The sequence below is a fragment of the Mustela putorius genome, unplaced genomic scaffold, assembly GCF_011764305.1.
Source record: "Mustela putorius furo isolate JIRA1106 unplaced genomic scaffold, ASM1176430v1.1 tig00000997_pilon_pilon_pilon, whole genome shotgun sequence".
NCBI classification, from domain to species: domain Eukaryota; kingdom Metazoa; phylum Chordata; class Mammalia; order Carnivora; family Mustelidae; genus Mustela; species Mustela putorius.
Window position 1 is genome coordinate 4,783,932 of NW_025421527.1, and position 14,418 is coordinate 4,798,349.

The 14,418-nt window shown below is 59.8% G+C and overlaps 2 protein-coding genes across 7 annotated transcripts; one reads left to right on the top strand and one right to left on the bottom strand.

The window, feature by feature from the left end:
- Nucleotides 1–561: 561 nt before the first annotated feature.
- On the bottom strand, nt 562–2,938 carry LOC106004291. Of its 4 annotated transcripts, XM_013048938.2 has the most exons (4): nt 2,846–2,932; nt 2,619–2,747; nt 2,087–2,134; nt 562–1,754 (listed from the first exon to the last, which is right to left on the bottom strand). In XM_013048938.2, exons 1-4 carry the CDS (start codon nt 2,885–2,887, stop codon nt 1,458–1,460), a joined length of 516 nt encoding a protein of 171 aa, XP_012904392.1. In that variant the 5' UTR covers nt 2,888–2,932; the 3' UTR covers nt 562–1,457. The 4 variants fall into 4 exon arrangements, 2 of the variants coding, with proteins under 2 accessions (XP_012904392.1, XP_012904393.1); XM_013048939.2 differs by lacking the exon at nt 2,087–2,134; XR_001177261.2 differs by having other exon boundaries at nt 565–2,139; nt 2,846–2,938.
- A 5,508-nt stretch (nt 2,939–8,446) lies between these two features.
- On the top strand, nt 8,447–14,025 carry SSR2 (signal sequence receptor subunit 2). 3 transcript variants are annotated; one of them, XM_013049030.2, is made up of 7 exons: nt 8,474–8,565; nt 8,867–9,084; nt 9,914–10,012; nt 11,063–11,171; nt 12,856–12,933; nt 13,147–13,240; nt 13,485–14,025. In XM_013049030.2, exons 1-6 carry the CDS (start codon nt 8,557–8,559, stop codon nt 13,210–13,212), a joined length of 579 nt encoding a protein of 192 aa, XP_012904484.1. In that variant the 5' UTR covers nt 8,474–8,556; the 3' UTR covers nt 13,213–13,240; nt 13,485–14,025. The 3 variants fall into 3 exon arrangements, with proteins under 3 accessions (XP_004778604.1, XP_012904484.1, XP_012904483.1); XM_004778547.3 differs by lacking the exon at nt 13,147–13,240 and having other exon boundaries at nt 8,447–8,565; nt 8,930–9,084; XM_013049029.2 differs by lacking the exon at nt 13,147–13,240 and having other exon boundaries at nt 8,487–8,565.
- The last annotated feature ends 393 nt before the right edge of the window (nt 14,026–14,418 follow it).

Consider the following 14,418-nt stretch of genomic DNA (forward strand, 5'->3'; position numbering starts at 1 on the left):
CCGAAATAAGCAGTCACCATCCGGAGGAGCCCCCACAATGCAGGAGGCCCGTCGCATCGCCAGCCCCGCAGAGACAGAGCAGGGGCGGCCGCAGGGCGGGGGCAGGAGATGGAGGGTCCGGGCGCCGCGGGACGGGGTTTCGGGGCTCTGCGGTGACGGGTTCTGGAGGCCGACGGCGGCCGCGTGTTGGGTGCCCTGACGTGAGCCCTTGAAGCGGGCGACACGGTGGATGTCCTGTCGCGTATCTTACCACAATGAAAAAGGATTTGATCAATAAAATAGAAAACACACAAAGCCGACAGCGTGGGGAGGGATAATGAAAGAATATGCCGCATCGTTTCGCACATAAAAACCTAAAGTGGGCAAAAGTAAACTTTACTTTTTAAAAAAGATTTGTATCATTTATTTATTTATTTATTTATTGAGGTGAGCGAGTCCACAGGGAGGGGCAGAGGGAGAGGGAGAGAGAATCCCAGACCAAACTCCCTGCTGAGCGCAGAGCTCCATCCCAGACCCTGGGATCGTGACCTGAGCCCAAGGTAGTCGCTTAACGACTGAGCCACCCAGGCGCCCCGTGTACTAAACTCTTCAAGCACACATGGAGCATTTACAAAACTTAAACACACCCGGGAAACAGGACGGAGGACGAATGTCAGTGAATTCTAGGAGCTGCTATGACGGCCCCTGGGCCGACCCCGGGGCACCCACCCCGCTCCTCCAGGGGACTTGCCAACCGCTCACAGCAGGGACCTCCACCCCCACCCCGGGGGGGCTCCCGGTGGTTAATGGGGCCGAGGCCACAGCCCACTCAGCCTTCCTCCCGGCTGAGTGGGCTGTGTCCTCACCGCCCTTCCCCGCGGGGCCCTCAGCCTCGGCAACCTGCGGGAGCCCCAGCTAGGACGGTGGCACGTCTCCACTTGTCCCCACGGGTCGCCGTCCCAGCCAGCCAGGGGCAGGGCCCGAAGGAGGTCCTGGAGGGCGAGGCCCCCTGCCCCTCGCTGCGGCGGACGCCAGGCGGGTCCGGCAGGCGCGGCGGCCAGCGGCCTTTGTTCCCATCTCAACTTTTGCTAAGTGAGGAGCCCACAAGCTTTGTCTTGACCTGAGCGTCTGGGCGACAGCCGAACTCTGGAGGGGGTGGGGGGCTGACGAACGCGCCCCCAGGCCTCGCCCTTGGCACTTTCCCTCTCCAAGCCCTAGCCCCCACCCCCAGGCCTCGCTCTAGGGACAGAAATTCCAACGCAGCTGGAAAGGTGCTCAGGCGTCCAGAGAGGACAGGAGGAGGAAAGCGGGCGCGTGGCCCCCCCGGATCCACTCACTACCGTCCCACCTGTCCGTCCCGCGGTCAAGGGGCTGGCACCGACCTCCTCGAACAGAAACTGGGCTTTATTTACAAAGGTTGACCGTCTGGGGCTCCCGGCTCCGGGCCAGTCCTCGCCCGGGCACAGCCCCTGCAAGGCCTAGCCGTCGGGCCGGGGCGCCCCGGACCCCGCCCCCCGCCCCGACCAGCGAGCGCAGCAGCAGCCGCACAGACAGCGGCGCAAGCCGGCCAGGCTCCAGCGGGAGGCCGCGCTCTGGCTGTAGGCGCCGCTCCCCGGGGCGCTGGGGCTGGGGCGCTCCTTCTGCCGTGGCCTCCGGGACCGCCGGGGCGGGGGGCCCCTGTTGGCCTCGTCCTCCTCCTGCTCATCCTTCTCCCCCTTGTGCTTCCTCAGGCTCCGCTTCTGCCTCCGGGCCGGCGCCAGGCCGGGCTCTTCTTCCTTGGGGAATCCGAGAGCGAGGCGTGACCCATCCCGCGACCCATGGGCCTCGGTGTCTGAGGGGGCAAGTGAGGCAGAGAAGGACCGACCGAGGTCGGAGGGGAGGTCAGCGAAGCCTGCCCTTCCCCCTCGGGGACCGCGGGCAAGTCCCCAGACAGCCCCTGCCCCGGGGCTCAGCCTGCTGCGGCGGGCGGGCGCCGGGGGGTTCCTTCGAGGCTCCCAACGCGGATGCTGTGGTTAAACAAGACTCATTCTGCGAGGCAGATCCTGCCCCCCAGGGGTCCCCTCTGGAAATCCTGGCTGCTCCTGCTTCGGGGGACGGATATGTCTACCGTGAGTGTGATGGTTTCCGAAGTCGCGCACCTTCCTCCTCGGCAAACCTGCACTTCAGATAGGAGCAACTTGCGAGTCAGCGACCGCGGCCCCGACAGAGCTGCTCCAGCCCACAGGCCGCTCAGTCCCTCCACCAGCCGGTTTCCTGCCCAGAAATGTTGCGAGGAAGCCCCGGAGGAGGGGTGGAAAGGCGGTCCGGGACTGAAGCACTTGTGGGGGAGGACCTGGGGCAGACACCCGGCTAGGCACCCATGTCATCTTGGGAGAGTTATGTCCCTTGCCCGTGCCTCAGTTTCTTTATCTGAAAAATCGGGACAATAATAGCATCTACCCAGAGAGGCATATGTAAGCTGTGCTTTCGATGACTGTTGGCCTTTTACTCTGGAGGCAGTCATTTGAGCCATGCTTAGTGAGGATGTGGGCTGGAAGCATGCGGGGAAGGTTGGGAAGGTGGCCGCAGGCCATTGCCGGGCACGGAGCACGGGCCGGGGGCTCCCAGGGGAGGCGGGGTGCGGGGGGGGCGGCACTCACGCTGCTCAGCTCCCGGCTCCCTTGGTAGCCGAGGTCATCAGTGAAGCTGTGGACGGACATCGAGGATCCGGCACAGGAGTTAAAGGAGGAATCTTCCGTCCCTGGGGCTCTCCTAGCTTCTTGGGTCCCCTGGGGGCGAGGAGGGCTCAGGAGGGTGCAGCTCACACTGAGCAGGCGCCTGGGGTCAGGGGCCTTGCCCCGGCCTGTGCCCCAGCCTGCCCGCTGACCTTGAGGGTGGAAGATGAAGACGCGTAATCTTTCTTCCTCATGATCGTGAAGCTCTCGGAGCGCGTATGCGGGGAGTCCGCGCGTCCCCTCCCTGCCCACCGCACACTCACGATTCTAGTCTCCGTGTCCTCACAGAACTGGTTGTCATAGCAACAGGAGGGTGGGGACCCAGGGCCTGGGGTTCCGGGGTGGGGGCTGCTCTGAGGGGCCGAGAGGGCACGTGCGCCCGTTCACACACACACTCCTGCTTCGCTTCTCTCAGGAGGAGGCTGGAAATGCTCATTCCCCGGCCCCGACCGACCAGGGCCAGCAGAAGGAAGACTGGGCTTAACTACAGACGGCGGTCCGATTCCGGAAAGGGCGCAGACCCTGCAAGGGCTTCAAGACGAGGCTGACGCAGACTCGAACTTGGCTGACGCAGCCAAGAGCTTCAGGTACCGGGTCTGTCTGAGATATTCGAGGGACCCAAGGACTCAGAAGGGCCCCTCGAATGTCTGTGCCAAGAGCCAGAGCCGCCTCTCCCTTTCTCCTCTCCCTCAAATGGCACACTGCGATATGCAACCCTTCCCAGGACCTTAGGGTCTCTTTGAAAGTTCCTAGAGGGTGTTTGGGAGAAAACTGAGTACGGACTCTGTAGCAGAAAATCGTAGATTATGTCACCGTCAAACGTTGGGGGTGCAATAATATTATTGTAATTACAGGAGAAAATCTTGCTTTTGGTCCGCTCTGGGATGTGCCCAGGCAGGGGGCCTAAGGCATCCTTCAGAATTTCTGCTCATTCTAGTGCCAGCCCAGTTTGCAGATCGGAGGAATGCTCTCGAGTAGCAAGGAAGGAGTGATTGGCTTGGAGAGGCCAACCAAGTCCCCCGGGACGCAGGAGAGGAGGGGAAGTACAGGGACAGTTAGCGGGGAAGGGGACTATGCCAGGGAGCCTGGGAGAGGGCTGAGGGGCTGTGGCTAGACTCAGAGGGAACCTGTAGTCTGAGAACACACAGGATCAATGTCTTAAGGGGTGCCAGAAAGGAAAAGTATTGATAACCAGGGGGCACCTGGGTGGGTCATTCGGTTAAGAGACCGACTCTTGATTTCGGCTCAGGACATGATCTCCGAGTGGTGAGATCGGTCGGACCCACATCAGGCCCCACGCTCAGCACAGAGTCTGCTTGAGTTTCTCTCCTTCTCCCTCTGCCCTTCCTCTTTCTCTCTCCCGCCTCTCTCCCTCTAAAATAAATAAATAAGAGGTGCCTGGGTGGCTTTGTTTGATAAGTGTCTGCCTTCGGCTCAGGTTATGATCTCAGGGTCCCGGGATCGAGTTCCGCATCGAGCTCCCTGCTCAGTGGAGAGCCTGCTTCTCTCTCTGCCTCTGCTCCCTCTGCTTGTGCTCTCTCTCTGTTAAATAAATAAATAAAATCCTTTAAAAAATAAATAGAACCCTAGATGGCAAAGAAAGGTATACTTCTAAGAAATAAAATAAATAAATAAAGTCTTTAAAATATACTCTCCTGATGATTCCTAAGGACTTCCCATAGCTAAGAGAGAGAGAGAGAAAAAAAAAAAGTATTGATCACGAATCACCCTGCGTCTGGCACGTTAGGAATCCTCCCGAAAAGTAGAGGTGGCTCTGGAGAAAGTGACCAGGAGTCCGTGCATTAGCAGAGATCAAGTTGTTGCTGGTCTGTGGAGAAAAGACTGGACACAGAAATGCAGCCTGGTTCCAGAAGAACGAAACGGCAGCCAGCAGTTCCTGGGCATCGAAATTTGCATCCAGACATTTAGACTCACTATTTCAATATTTGATTTTGTTTCACTGAGAATATAAGCCTGAATTACTTCTGTAAAATAAAACGAGTTCGTTGCTTGATTCCACTGACAGGAAGTAGCTAAAGTAATCAAATTCATAGAAACAGGAAGTAGAGTAGTGGTTGCAGGACTGGGGCAGGAGACAGAAACGGGCATTCCTACTTGGTGGGTACGGAGTTTCCGTTCACGAAGTTGAAAACTTTCTGGAGAGAGATGGCTGACAACGAACAGTGTGGACGTCCTTCACGCTACTGAACTCTGGCCTCTAAACGGTTAAATGGCAAATCCCATGTTCGATATATATTTCCCGCAATAAAAAAAAAAAAAAGACTCTAAAAGAGAAAAAGTTACAACATTGCTGTCATCCTGTGCTTCTGGATGCTTCTTTTTTTTTTTTTTAAGATTTTATTTTTTTATTTGACAGACAGAGATCACACATAGACAGAGAGGCAGGCAGAGAGAGAGGAGGAAGCAGGTTCCCCGGTGAGCAGAGAGCCCGACTCAGGGCTCGATCCCAGGACCCTGGGATCATGACCTGAGCCGAAGGCAGAGGCTTTAACCCACTGAGCCACCCAGGAGCCCCTCTGGACACTTCTTGAAGAGTGGCGTGGCTCCGAGTTAATCTATCACCGCTTAGGGAACGCCCCGCCCGCTAGTTTGTGCCCATCAGAGCCGCCTCCATCTGGCGGTGAGGCTCTTTCCGGGTGCCTGTCAGGCCACCAGCCAAAAAACAGTTGGCCATTTCCTTCTCAGCTTAGCCACACACTATCTCGGTTTCCTTCTTGTTTCCGATCCCGAAAGAGAGGTCAGTGGGCAGCGTGGGCTCCATGTTGACCATCGGGGGAACAGGGCAGGAAAGCAGCAAGCAGCTCACACGGGCCCCACACGCCTGGCCTTCTGGCACACGGTTCCCTGCACGCCTAACAAGGTTCTACCCAATCTCTTGGTCTGTGGTTCCTCTGAGGTGGCAGGAAGCAACCGTATTTGTTTGGGAGTCTTTCAGCAGAAACATTTCCGTGACGATTAGTTGTGAAACCTCTCCTCTAGCCGGAGCAGATTCTAAGAGGGAGAATGTAGACAGAGATGGTGTGTCTTCACCGGCCCCGGCCTCGTCCGAGACACTCCCATCCGCACGGGGATGCCGGGGGAGAACTGGTCTGTTAGCCCAGCATTTTCCAAGGTTTTCTCTGGTTCTAGAGAAATAAAGGAAAAAGCCGTCTATAATTCCAAGGGGTTTGTGAAGCAGCCTCACTTGGATATAGGTCCCTTTAGTTAACCGTGTTCGCCACTGTCGGTGGGGGACGTAGGTGATATGTTCTGTCCTAACTCTGGTGTCTATTTCTTGCCGGAACGTCCGCCGTCCACACGTGGGCCCAAAGCACCAAGAGGCAGAATTTCACAGGCAGGATGAACTGCGTGTTTTAGAGAACATTATAATTAAAATGAAGAATCCTTATTTGGGGAAAAGACACAATGAAGAGAATGTGAAGGTAGACCAGGCCTTGGAAGCCCCACACTAACCTTTTTCAGAACACTTAGTACAGGGGCACCTGGGGGGGCTCTGTGGGTTAAAGCCTCTGCCTTCGGCTCAGGTCATGATCCCGGGGTCCTGGGATCGAGCCCCACATCGGGCTCTCTGCTCAGCGGGGAGCCTGCTTCCTCCTCTCTCTCTCTGCCTGCCTCTCTGCCTACTTGTGATCTCTCTTTCAAATAAATAAAATCTTTAAAAAAAAACAAAACCCACTTAGGACAGTGTAACGAGTGTGTTCATCTGTCCCCCATTCCTGGCCCCCCCCCCCATTTCAAACTCTTCCGAGTCCAGTGTGTCTTCTACGTGCTTGTTCTCTTGGAAACTAGCATGGGGCTGGTGACAGTAAGAAGTCCATGAAAGCAATTGCTTTATGTCCAAATAACTCGCACTGATCAAACGTCTGAAAGTGAAAAAGTGGGCAAGAAGAAATGGTTCGTTTGACTAAAGCAGAGAGGGGTCGGGGTGACAGTGAGCATCTTGGTTGTCAGACAAAGGGATATGATTCCATGAACAATGTGCAGCACTGTTGTGTGTGTGTGTGTGTGTGCGCGTGCCTGTGTGTTTGTCAAATCGGACTTGACATTCCATTCGCCTTTTCACTCTAGTCATGGGGCTATCTGACCCCATTACTAGGTTCTAAGCTTCTTGAGGGCATACCATACCCTGTCTCTGTGTCTCCCAAAGTCACTATTGCAGCTCTTGGTACACGACAGGTACCCCCCAAAAACGGAGGCTCAGTGGATCCACGCATGAACAAGGGACTCAACCAGAAGGGGCACAGGCAGAAGGGTCAGTGTATAAATGGGCAAAGGAAGGATGGAGACATTTCCGTCCGGGATCCAGAGTGGCTATTGGTAGGGAATGTCCACGGCGTGTGCTGAAGATATATCCCTTTTGTGTCCAGCTGAGTCCGAGAAACAAGAACATCCACACTTGGTATTTCTCCAAGCCTGGAGAAATTGCCATGAAAACAATGCTTTGAAAAGGGGGGGAAAAAAAAAAGTCCCTCAATCAACAAGGATTTTTTTTAAAAGATTTTATTTGTTTATTTGTGAGAGAGAGCGAGAGAGAAAGAGCGAGCACAGGCAGGCAGAGGCAGAGGGAGAAGCTGGCTTCCCCTCCAAGCAGGGGCCCGACCTGGGACTCCATCCCAAGACGCTGGAATCATGACCTGAGCCGAAGGCAGCCGCTTAACCAGCTGAGCCCCCCAGGCGCCCCAGACTTTTTTTTTTTTTTTTTTTTAGATTTTATTTATTGGACAGGCAGAGATCACAAGTAGGCAGAGAGAGAGTTGGAAGCAGGCTCCCCGCTGAGCAGAGAGCCCGATGCGGGACTCGATCCCAGGACCCTGGGATCATGACCTGAGCGAAGGCAGAGGCTTAACCCACGGGGGCCCCGGCGGGGAGTCCGGGAGCACCTCCTTCGCGCGCAGCAGCACGGCGGGACCGCGGGCCGAGCGCGGGGGACAAACAGCGTGTCCTCATGAAGACGGAGGCCAGGGGCAGGACGGTCAAGGCCAGCGCTGGAAGGAGCGACGGCGTCGGGCAGAGCCGGGGCAGCCTGCGGGGCCGGGACGCAGAGTTCGCCCGAACGAAGGCGGAAAACGTGCGTTTCTCCGCAGCAAGGAGGCTCCTCGGCCCCCCGCGGACCCGGGGCAGCGCGGGCGCAGGAACGGCGTCCCGAGGGCAGACGCGCCGCCCGCAGACCCCGACCGCGCAGCGCTGTGGTCGGCCGCGCCCGCACCGTCCGCGACCTGCACGCCCGGGACGCCGGGTCTCGTCCCGGAGCCGAGCGCGGGGACAGAAGTGACCGCCGTGAGGGCGCGCGCCAGCTGCAGCCCTGAGCCCCCGGTTCCCGACGCGGAGCCCCGGACACCCTCCCCGGAGCGCGGCCTGCGGGGTCGGCCCGGAGGAGCCCAGACGCGCGCGCCCTGCGAGGACACGGCCGCGGGGCTCCCGGCGGCCGCGGCGAGGCCACCACTGCCCTTCCCGGCCCTCGAAGGCTCGAGAAGCTCGGGGCCCGGCGCCTTCCGGGACGCAGGGGGAACCCCGTCGGTCTTCGGGAAGCAGCAGGGAGGCCGGCAGCCCGGGGGGGGAGGAGCCTCCCCTGGCTCGGGGTTCGCCGGCGCCCGCGACGCCGCAGACTGCGGACCCAGCCGCACGGCACCTGCCCCGGGGTGGCCGCGCGCGGGGGCGCAGGCCCGCTCGGGTCCCCAGCCCTGCGGGGCGCCGCAGAGCCAGAGGCGGGGCCGGGCCCCGGAACTACAACTCCCAGGAGGCATCGCGCGAAGCACCGCGATTTCCGGCCCGAGGTCACTTCCGGCCTCCGGGCTGCTGACGCTCTCTTCCGGTCTCGGTGGCCCACGGAAAGGCCGGTGGGATGCGCACGGTGAGTGCCGAGCCCGGGGGTGCGGGCGGGGCGCCTCCCGGGTCCGCGCGGTGGCGGCGGCGGGGTTCGTCAGCCGCGGCCGGGACGGGAGGGACGCACTGGCGGGGGAGCCCTAACCCGCAGGGACCCACGGAAAGGAGGTGGGGGCGCGGGCAGGGCGTGCGGAGGGCCCCGTGGGGCTGGGCGGAGGCCGCCTGTGCGGGGGTCCCCGGCACCCCCACCCGCCGACGGCAGGAGGGCGGTAGGGCTGGGAGGTGGGCGATCGCGGCGTGTGGCTCAGCCCTGCGGGGTGCTGGGGAAGGGGCTGCCAGGACGGCGGTGCGCTGCGTGCGGGCTGACCGCCCACGGGCGTCTTCCCGCGAAGATGAGGCTGCTGGCGTCCGTGCTGTTGGCCCTCTGTGCTGTCGGTCATGCGGAGGAAGGAGCGCGGCTGCTGGCCTCCAAGTCGCTGCTGAACAGATACGCCGTGGAGGGGCGAGACCTGACCTTGCAGTACAACATCTACAACGTGGGCTCCAGGTGAGGGGCCCGGGCGCTGCGGGCCGGCCCTTGTCCTTCCCCGCCGGCCGGAGCCTGCGGGGGACCTGCAGCCACAGCGGTCAGCACGGAGGGAGCGCTGCTGGACCCATTCGCCCAGGCTCCCAGAAACCGCTCCGCTGGTCGGGGCTGGGGGAGTCTCGGGTGGGGAGGAGGGAAGCGGAGGAGGAGCCCCGTCCTTCGCCCTGGGCTTGCGGGGCTCAGCTTCCTTCCTGCCATTAACCTGTACGCACCTGTGTGGCCTTGTTAAACTCCTGTTTGCGTCCGTTCTCTCTTCCAAGTGTGTCTTGTTCGGTCGACACTCTGTCCCCTCTGTCCGTGTGACACACGTACACATAGAAGGTGATGGGCCCGTTCCTTCCGTGGTGCTTCTCGGCCAGAGAATCCAGTCCGTGACCCGGATTCTCCGGTGCGGCAAACCCAGCTTACTGTGTGACTCGTGCCTGGCTTGGTAGTTCTGATTTTTGGGACAAGTGGGCAGATTTAATTGGTGATTACTTTTTTTAAAGATTTTACTTATTTGACAGAGAGAGAACGGGAGAGAGGGAACACAAGCAGGGGGAGTGGGAGAGGGAAAAGCAGGCTTCCCGCCGGGCAGGGAGCCCGATGCAGGGCTTGATCCCTGGAATCCCAGGTGCCCCAAGAGTTTATAGTTAAGTAATCTCTCCACCCAGCAAGGGACTTGGACGCAGAACCCCAAGATCAGGAGTCCTGTGCTCCCACGACCGAGCCAGCGGGGCGCCGCCAGTTGCCGGTTACTGTACTTCTGGGTCCGTTGCTTACTAAGCTCTCTTGTCCCTCCGTTGCGCAGCGCTGCGTTGGACGTGGAGTTATCTGATGATTCCTTCCCTCCCGAGGACTTCGGCATTGTCTCCGGAATGCTCAACGTCAAGTGGGACCGGATTGCCCCGTATCCTTGACGCTGGGTGGTGAAGGCTGGTGTTGGGGAAGACACGGACACAGCAAGGTCACTTCACATAGTCTGGCTGCGCGTGGCCGTTCTGTCACCTCTGCTGAAGAGACGGGACAGTAGAAAATGGAGTGTGATCGAGGGGAGACCTGGGGAAGGAGGGTCCTCGAGGTCCGGTTGTAAGGTGCTATAGCACGCTGTCTGCGGAACAGGGGGACATTTAGGAGGCTGTTTGTGGCTGGACGAGGGTATTTAAGCTGCTTTAACGGGAAGGTCAGTTGAGAGCTAGCTCGGAGCCCCAGGGGGCCTCCTAAAGATACTTCTTGCCCAGTGGGTCTCTTTCTGGCCTCCACCAGTTAGTTTCCGAGTGGGATTAGGTAAAACTCTTCCCCGTGAATGAAAGTATTTAGATTTTCTGGTGAGGGTAAGCGTTCTTTCTTTTTCTTTTCTTTTCTTTTTTCTTTCTTTCTTTTTTTTTTTTAAGATTTTATTGATTTATTTGAGAGGGAAACACAGCGAGAGAGGGAACACGAGCAGGGGGAGTGGGAGCCGGAGAAGCAGACTCCCCGCCCAGCAGGGAGCCCGATGCCGGGCTCGATCCCAGGACCCTGGAATCATGACCTGAGCTGAAGGCAGAGGCTTAACAACTGAGCCACCCAGGCGCCCCTCGTTCTTTCTTTCTTGTTTGTTTGTTTTGTTTTGTATTTTCAGTCCTCCCTCAGTTAGTCAGTGAAAGAATTTCTGTGGAAATGACTTTTCCAGTCATCGTATGTGTTGCTTTGAACGCTGACTTCAGAAACCCCAGGACCAAGTCCAGCTTGAACCTGCGTGTTGCGTGTCCCGGAGACCCTTGCGCTGGGCTGGGACGACATCCTGTCACGCCCCACGTTTCAGGCCTAGAGAACGGTCTGTGTTGATTACTCCCGCGGAGGATTGCAGGCATGAAGCCCCCCGTGTGGGCCCCCCTTTCTGTGGACGGTGCGTCCGGCCTCCACGGTGAAAGGGCCTTTCACCAGCGGCATCTCCTTGCTTCCTTGACGGTCGGGCCAGCGCTAGCAACGTCTCCCACACCGTGGTCCTGCGCCCGCTCAAGGCCGGCTATTTCAACTTTACCTCGGCCACTGTGACCTACCTGGCCCAGGAGGACGGGCCCGTCGTGGTAAGTTGCCCAAACCTTAGCTGGACGGGCCTAGATCTGCCTTTAGAAACTTGCAGAGACGGGCCAAGGCAGCCGCCGCACTCAGGATGGTAAGAAAGCCCGGAGGCTGCGTGCCGCCTGGGGAAGCAAGGCGGTCTCCAACTGGAAAGCTCCAGAATGAAGCAGTTGAGATGGTGGGACAGGAGAACCGCGGCCTCGCCTCCTCATTCTATCCCCCCCCCCCCGGCTTGCTTTTAACCTGGACGGCACTGCTTGCCGCGTGGTGGGCGCTCGTGGGTCGCCCGGGCCCCTCCCGCCCCACCGCTGCGTCCGCCTTTCCCTTGCCTCGACCGCTCCTGCCGCGGACGCTCTACTGGTGTAGCTGGTCTCTGCCTCCAGCTTTCCGGCCCATTCCGCCCGCCGCGCCCTCTCTCGTTCTCATGCGCTCTCTGTGGGAAGGGACCCCCCTCCCAAGGCCCAGGTGTGGACAGCATCCCCTCGTTTCTGTCTTCTGCTCTTACACCCCCGGCTCTGTCCTGCTCAGTCTCTCAGCAAGTGTTTGCTGACTGCATAGAAGTTTCTCGAGCTCTGATGGCCTCCCTGACCGGAAAGTATGGTTGTCTGCTGTCTCCGAGCCTCGTTTGCTTACGTGTAGGTCTTCAGCCGCTCCCGCTCCCAGTGCAGTGGTAAACTCCTTGAGGCTGGGAACTACCTTTGTGTTAGATGACTCTCTTTCTCACGTACAATAGAAAATAAATAGCGAATTGTCCCTCGGTCGGCTGTTGAGAAGGTCAGCAGACACAGCCCCGGCAGCGTGCTGGGATCTAGGGAACAGCCGGGAGGTGGGGACGCGGTCTCCGGCCGGAGTTTATGAGGCCTCCGACAAGACGCTGTGGCTGGGCTGCCGGCTCCACGGCGAGTGTGCAGCCCCGGAGGCGCTCGGGTCCGCCGCTCGGGTCAGCCGGACGAAGCAAACAGCCTCTGACGCTCACTGCACTTTGTAAATTTTTTTTTTTTTTTTAAACCAAGACGTGGGACCATATTCTTGCAAACCTCACTCAGTTTTCACATTCTGGGTCCTTTCTGCTTTCAGAACCGGCCCCAGGACTCTGGTTCTACCTGGTATTTGATAGGTTAAGAGACACCGGAGAGACACAGGCTGTTTGCAGTGTGCTCCGGCGCCCAGCTGTGCTCCAGGGCGGGAATGCTCCTGGTCCCGGCCCCCCGGCCCGTTGCAGTTGGCTGAGGCGGCCCCGGCCCCCTGTCCCGTGTGCAGTTGGGTGAGGCTCCGTGGTCCGCCAGATGCCCGTCAGGTCGCAGGAGCCTCCTGTCCGTTGTGAGGTGGGGAAGAGCATTTCCGCTGGAGGAGCAGGGAGCCACGGCCAAGGGCAGTGCCTTCCGTCCCACACCTCGTCCTGCAGACGGGCCGAGACAAAGAGGAAGGATTTGGTCTAACTCAGCCGCTCGCCTGGCCTGCCCCGTTGAGGACAGGCTCCTCGTGTGTCCCCTGGCTCCCGGCGGACTCCTCGTCGGCATGCTGAGCATCGGGCAGCTCTTTCGTTCAGAAGCGTTCCCGCATCTTCTGGATGCTCTCTTGCGCCTCGGGGAACCGAGAATGTCAAGCTTTGGCTTGGGTCGGCCGGGGCTGCCGGTCCTCCCGGGAGGAGGCCTAGGACCTGCGCTGACGCCCGTCCTGTCCTTTCAGATCGGCTTCACCAGCGCCCCTGGACAGGGAGGAATCCTGGCCCAGCGCGAGTTTGATAGGAGGTTCTCCCCGCATTTCGTAAGCTCCGCGCTGTCCTCTCCCTCTCTCCCTGGGTCCCTTTCGGTTGTGGGACCTCCGGGTCTCCTCAGAAGGTCGTTCGGTTCTCGTCACACCTGCTTTCTCAGGTCTGACTCAGCCACCACCGAGTGTCCTCACTGAGCCGTGATTCGAGACTCTTGGCCATGGGATGACCGTGGCCAGAACCAAAAAATGGCCCTTTTCCCTGTGCAGCCTCGAGTCAAGTCCCATCTTGGGAGTCCTGGGTCTGTTTTGAGGTTTACAAGAACAAGTGTGTAGACTCCCAGCGTTGCAGAGCACTGGGAAGGTAGAGTGGGAGCACTAGTGGTCTAGAGAAGCTTCTCGTCCATTCTGGGTCGGGTCAGGCAGGGCCTGGGGCTCCATAGCTTGGAAGATAGGTGGGTCTGGAGAGAGCCCTTCCTGCCGGGAGCAGTCGGAGGCGCCTCTGCCGGGCTCGGCCGTACGGGCGCTCCCTCCCCCGCCGCCTCCTTCCCGGCCCTGCCGTGGCCTCGCTCAGACTCGTGAACAAGGGCCTCTGTCGTCCTCCACAGCTGGACTGGGCAGCCTTCGGGGTCATGACGCTGCCCTCCATCGGCGTCCCCCTGCTGCTGTGGTACTCCAGCAAGAGGAAGTACGACACTCCCAAGACCAAGAAGAACTGAGGCCTTCCTCGGGCCGCCCTGCCAGGGGGTCCGGGGGCTTTCCAGGCGCCGGAGGGTCTCTCGAGTGCAGCCTCCTGGCCCCCAGCCCTGCCACCTTCTGGATCCTGCCTGCTCAACCAGAGTGCGGGACCAGGCCGCGGGTCTGTGAAAGCCGCCTCGCTCCGTCCTGACGCCATGTGGCGGGAACGCCTCGGGCAGGGAGCCTTGAGGGCCCTCGGTGCCCCTGCGGGTCGCGGTGTGAACTCTGAGGGGCGCAGGAGGGGGCACCCCGGAGACTGCCTGACTCGACCTCCTTCCCCTACCGGCCCCTCTCGGAAGAGGCAGGAAGACCGGACGAGGGCTGAGGGACACTCCGAGGCTCCCCAGTCTCTGTTCTGGGTCGGGGGGCGCTGACCAAGTGGGGTTTTCTAATAAAAACCTGCCACGCTGACTCGTCTGCCTCCTCGTCAGCCCTGGGCACCCCGGCTCCTGGGCAGGTGAGCGGACCTCCCGCCGGCTCGCTGTGGCCTGTCCCCACCGGACACCCTGCCCGCGCCACCCCTTCCCCTCCGCTTTCGCCGCGCCGCTCCCGCCGCCCTGACCCGTCCTCGCTGCGGCCTCCACGGCAGGAGGACGCAGCGGGAGAGGAAGGGCCTCGACGCCCGGTGAGAGCTTCTGGTCTTGATTTGTTCACTGACCTACCTACCGAGAGAACTATCTCTCGACACCTGCTTCTAGCACTTCCTCTGTTTAACAACTAGCTTTTCTTTTTTTCCTTTAAATTGTTTAATCTCTCCCCGGATCAGCTGTTGATCTCGGGGTCGCGAGTTCGAGCCGCGTGCTC

Coding starts and splice junctions, on each gene's coding strand:
- SSR2 (XM_013049029.2), top strand. Junction 11,172..12,855: donor AGGAGGACGGGCCCGTCGTG/GTAAGTTGCCCA, acceptor CTGTCCTTTCAG/ATCGGCTTCACCAGCGCCCC. Junction 12,934..13,484: donor GGAGGTTCTCCCCGCATTTC/GTAAGCTCCGCG, acceptor CGTCCTCCACAG/CTGGACTGGGCAGCCTTCGG.
- LOC106004291 (XM_013048938.2), bottom strand. CDS start 2,887: ATGAGGAAGAAAGATTACGCGTCTTCATCTTCCACCCTCAAG. Junction 2,748..2,845: donor CTTCATCTTCCACCCTCAAG/GTCAGCGGGCAG, acceptor CCTCGCCCCCAG/GGGACCCAAGAAGCTAGGAG. Junction 2,135..2,618: donor GGAGCCGGGAGCTGAGCAGC/GTGAGTGCCGCC, acceptor TCTGAAGTGCAG/GTTTGCCGAGGAGGAAGGTG.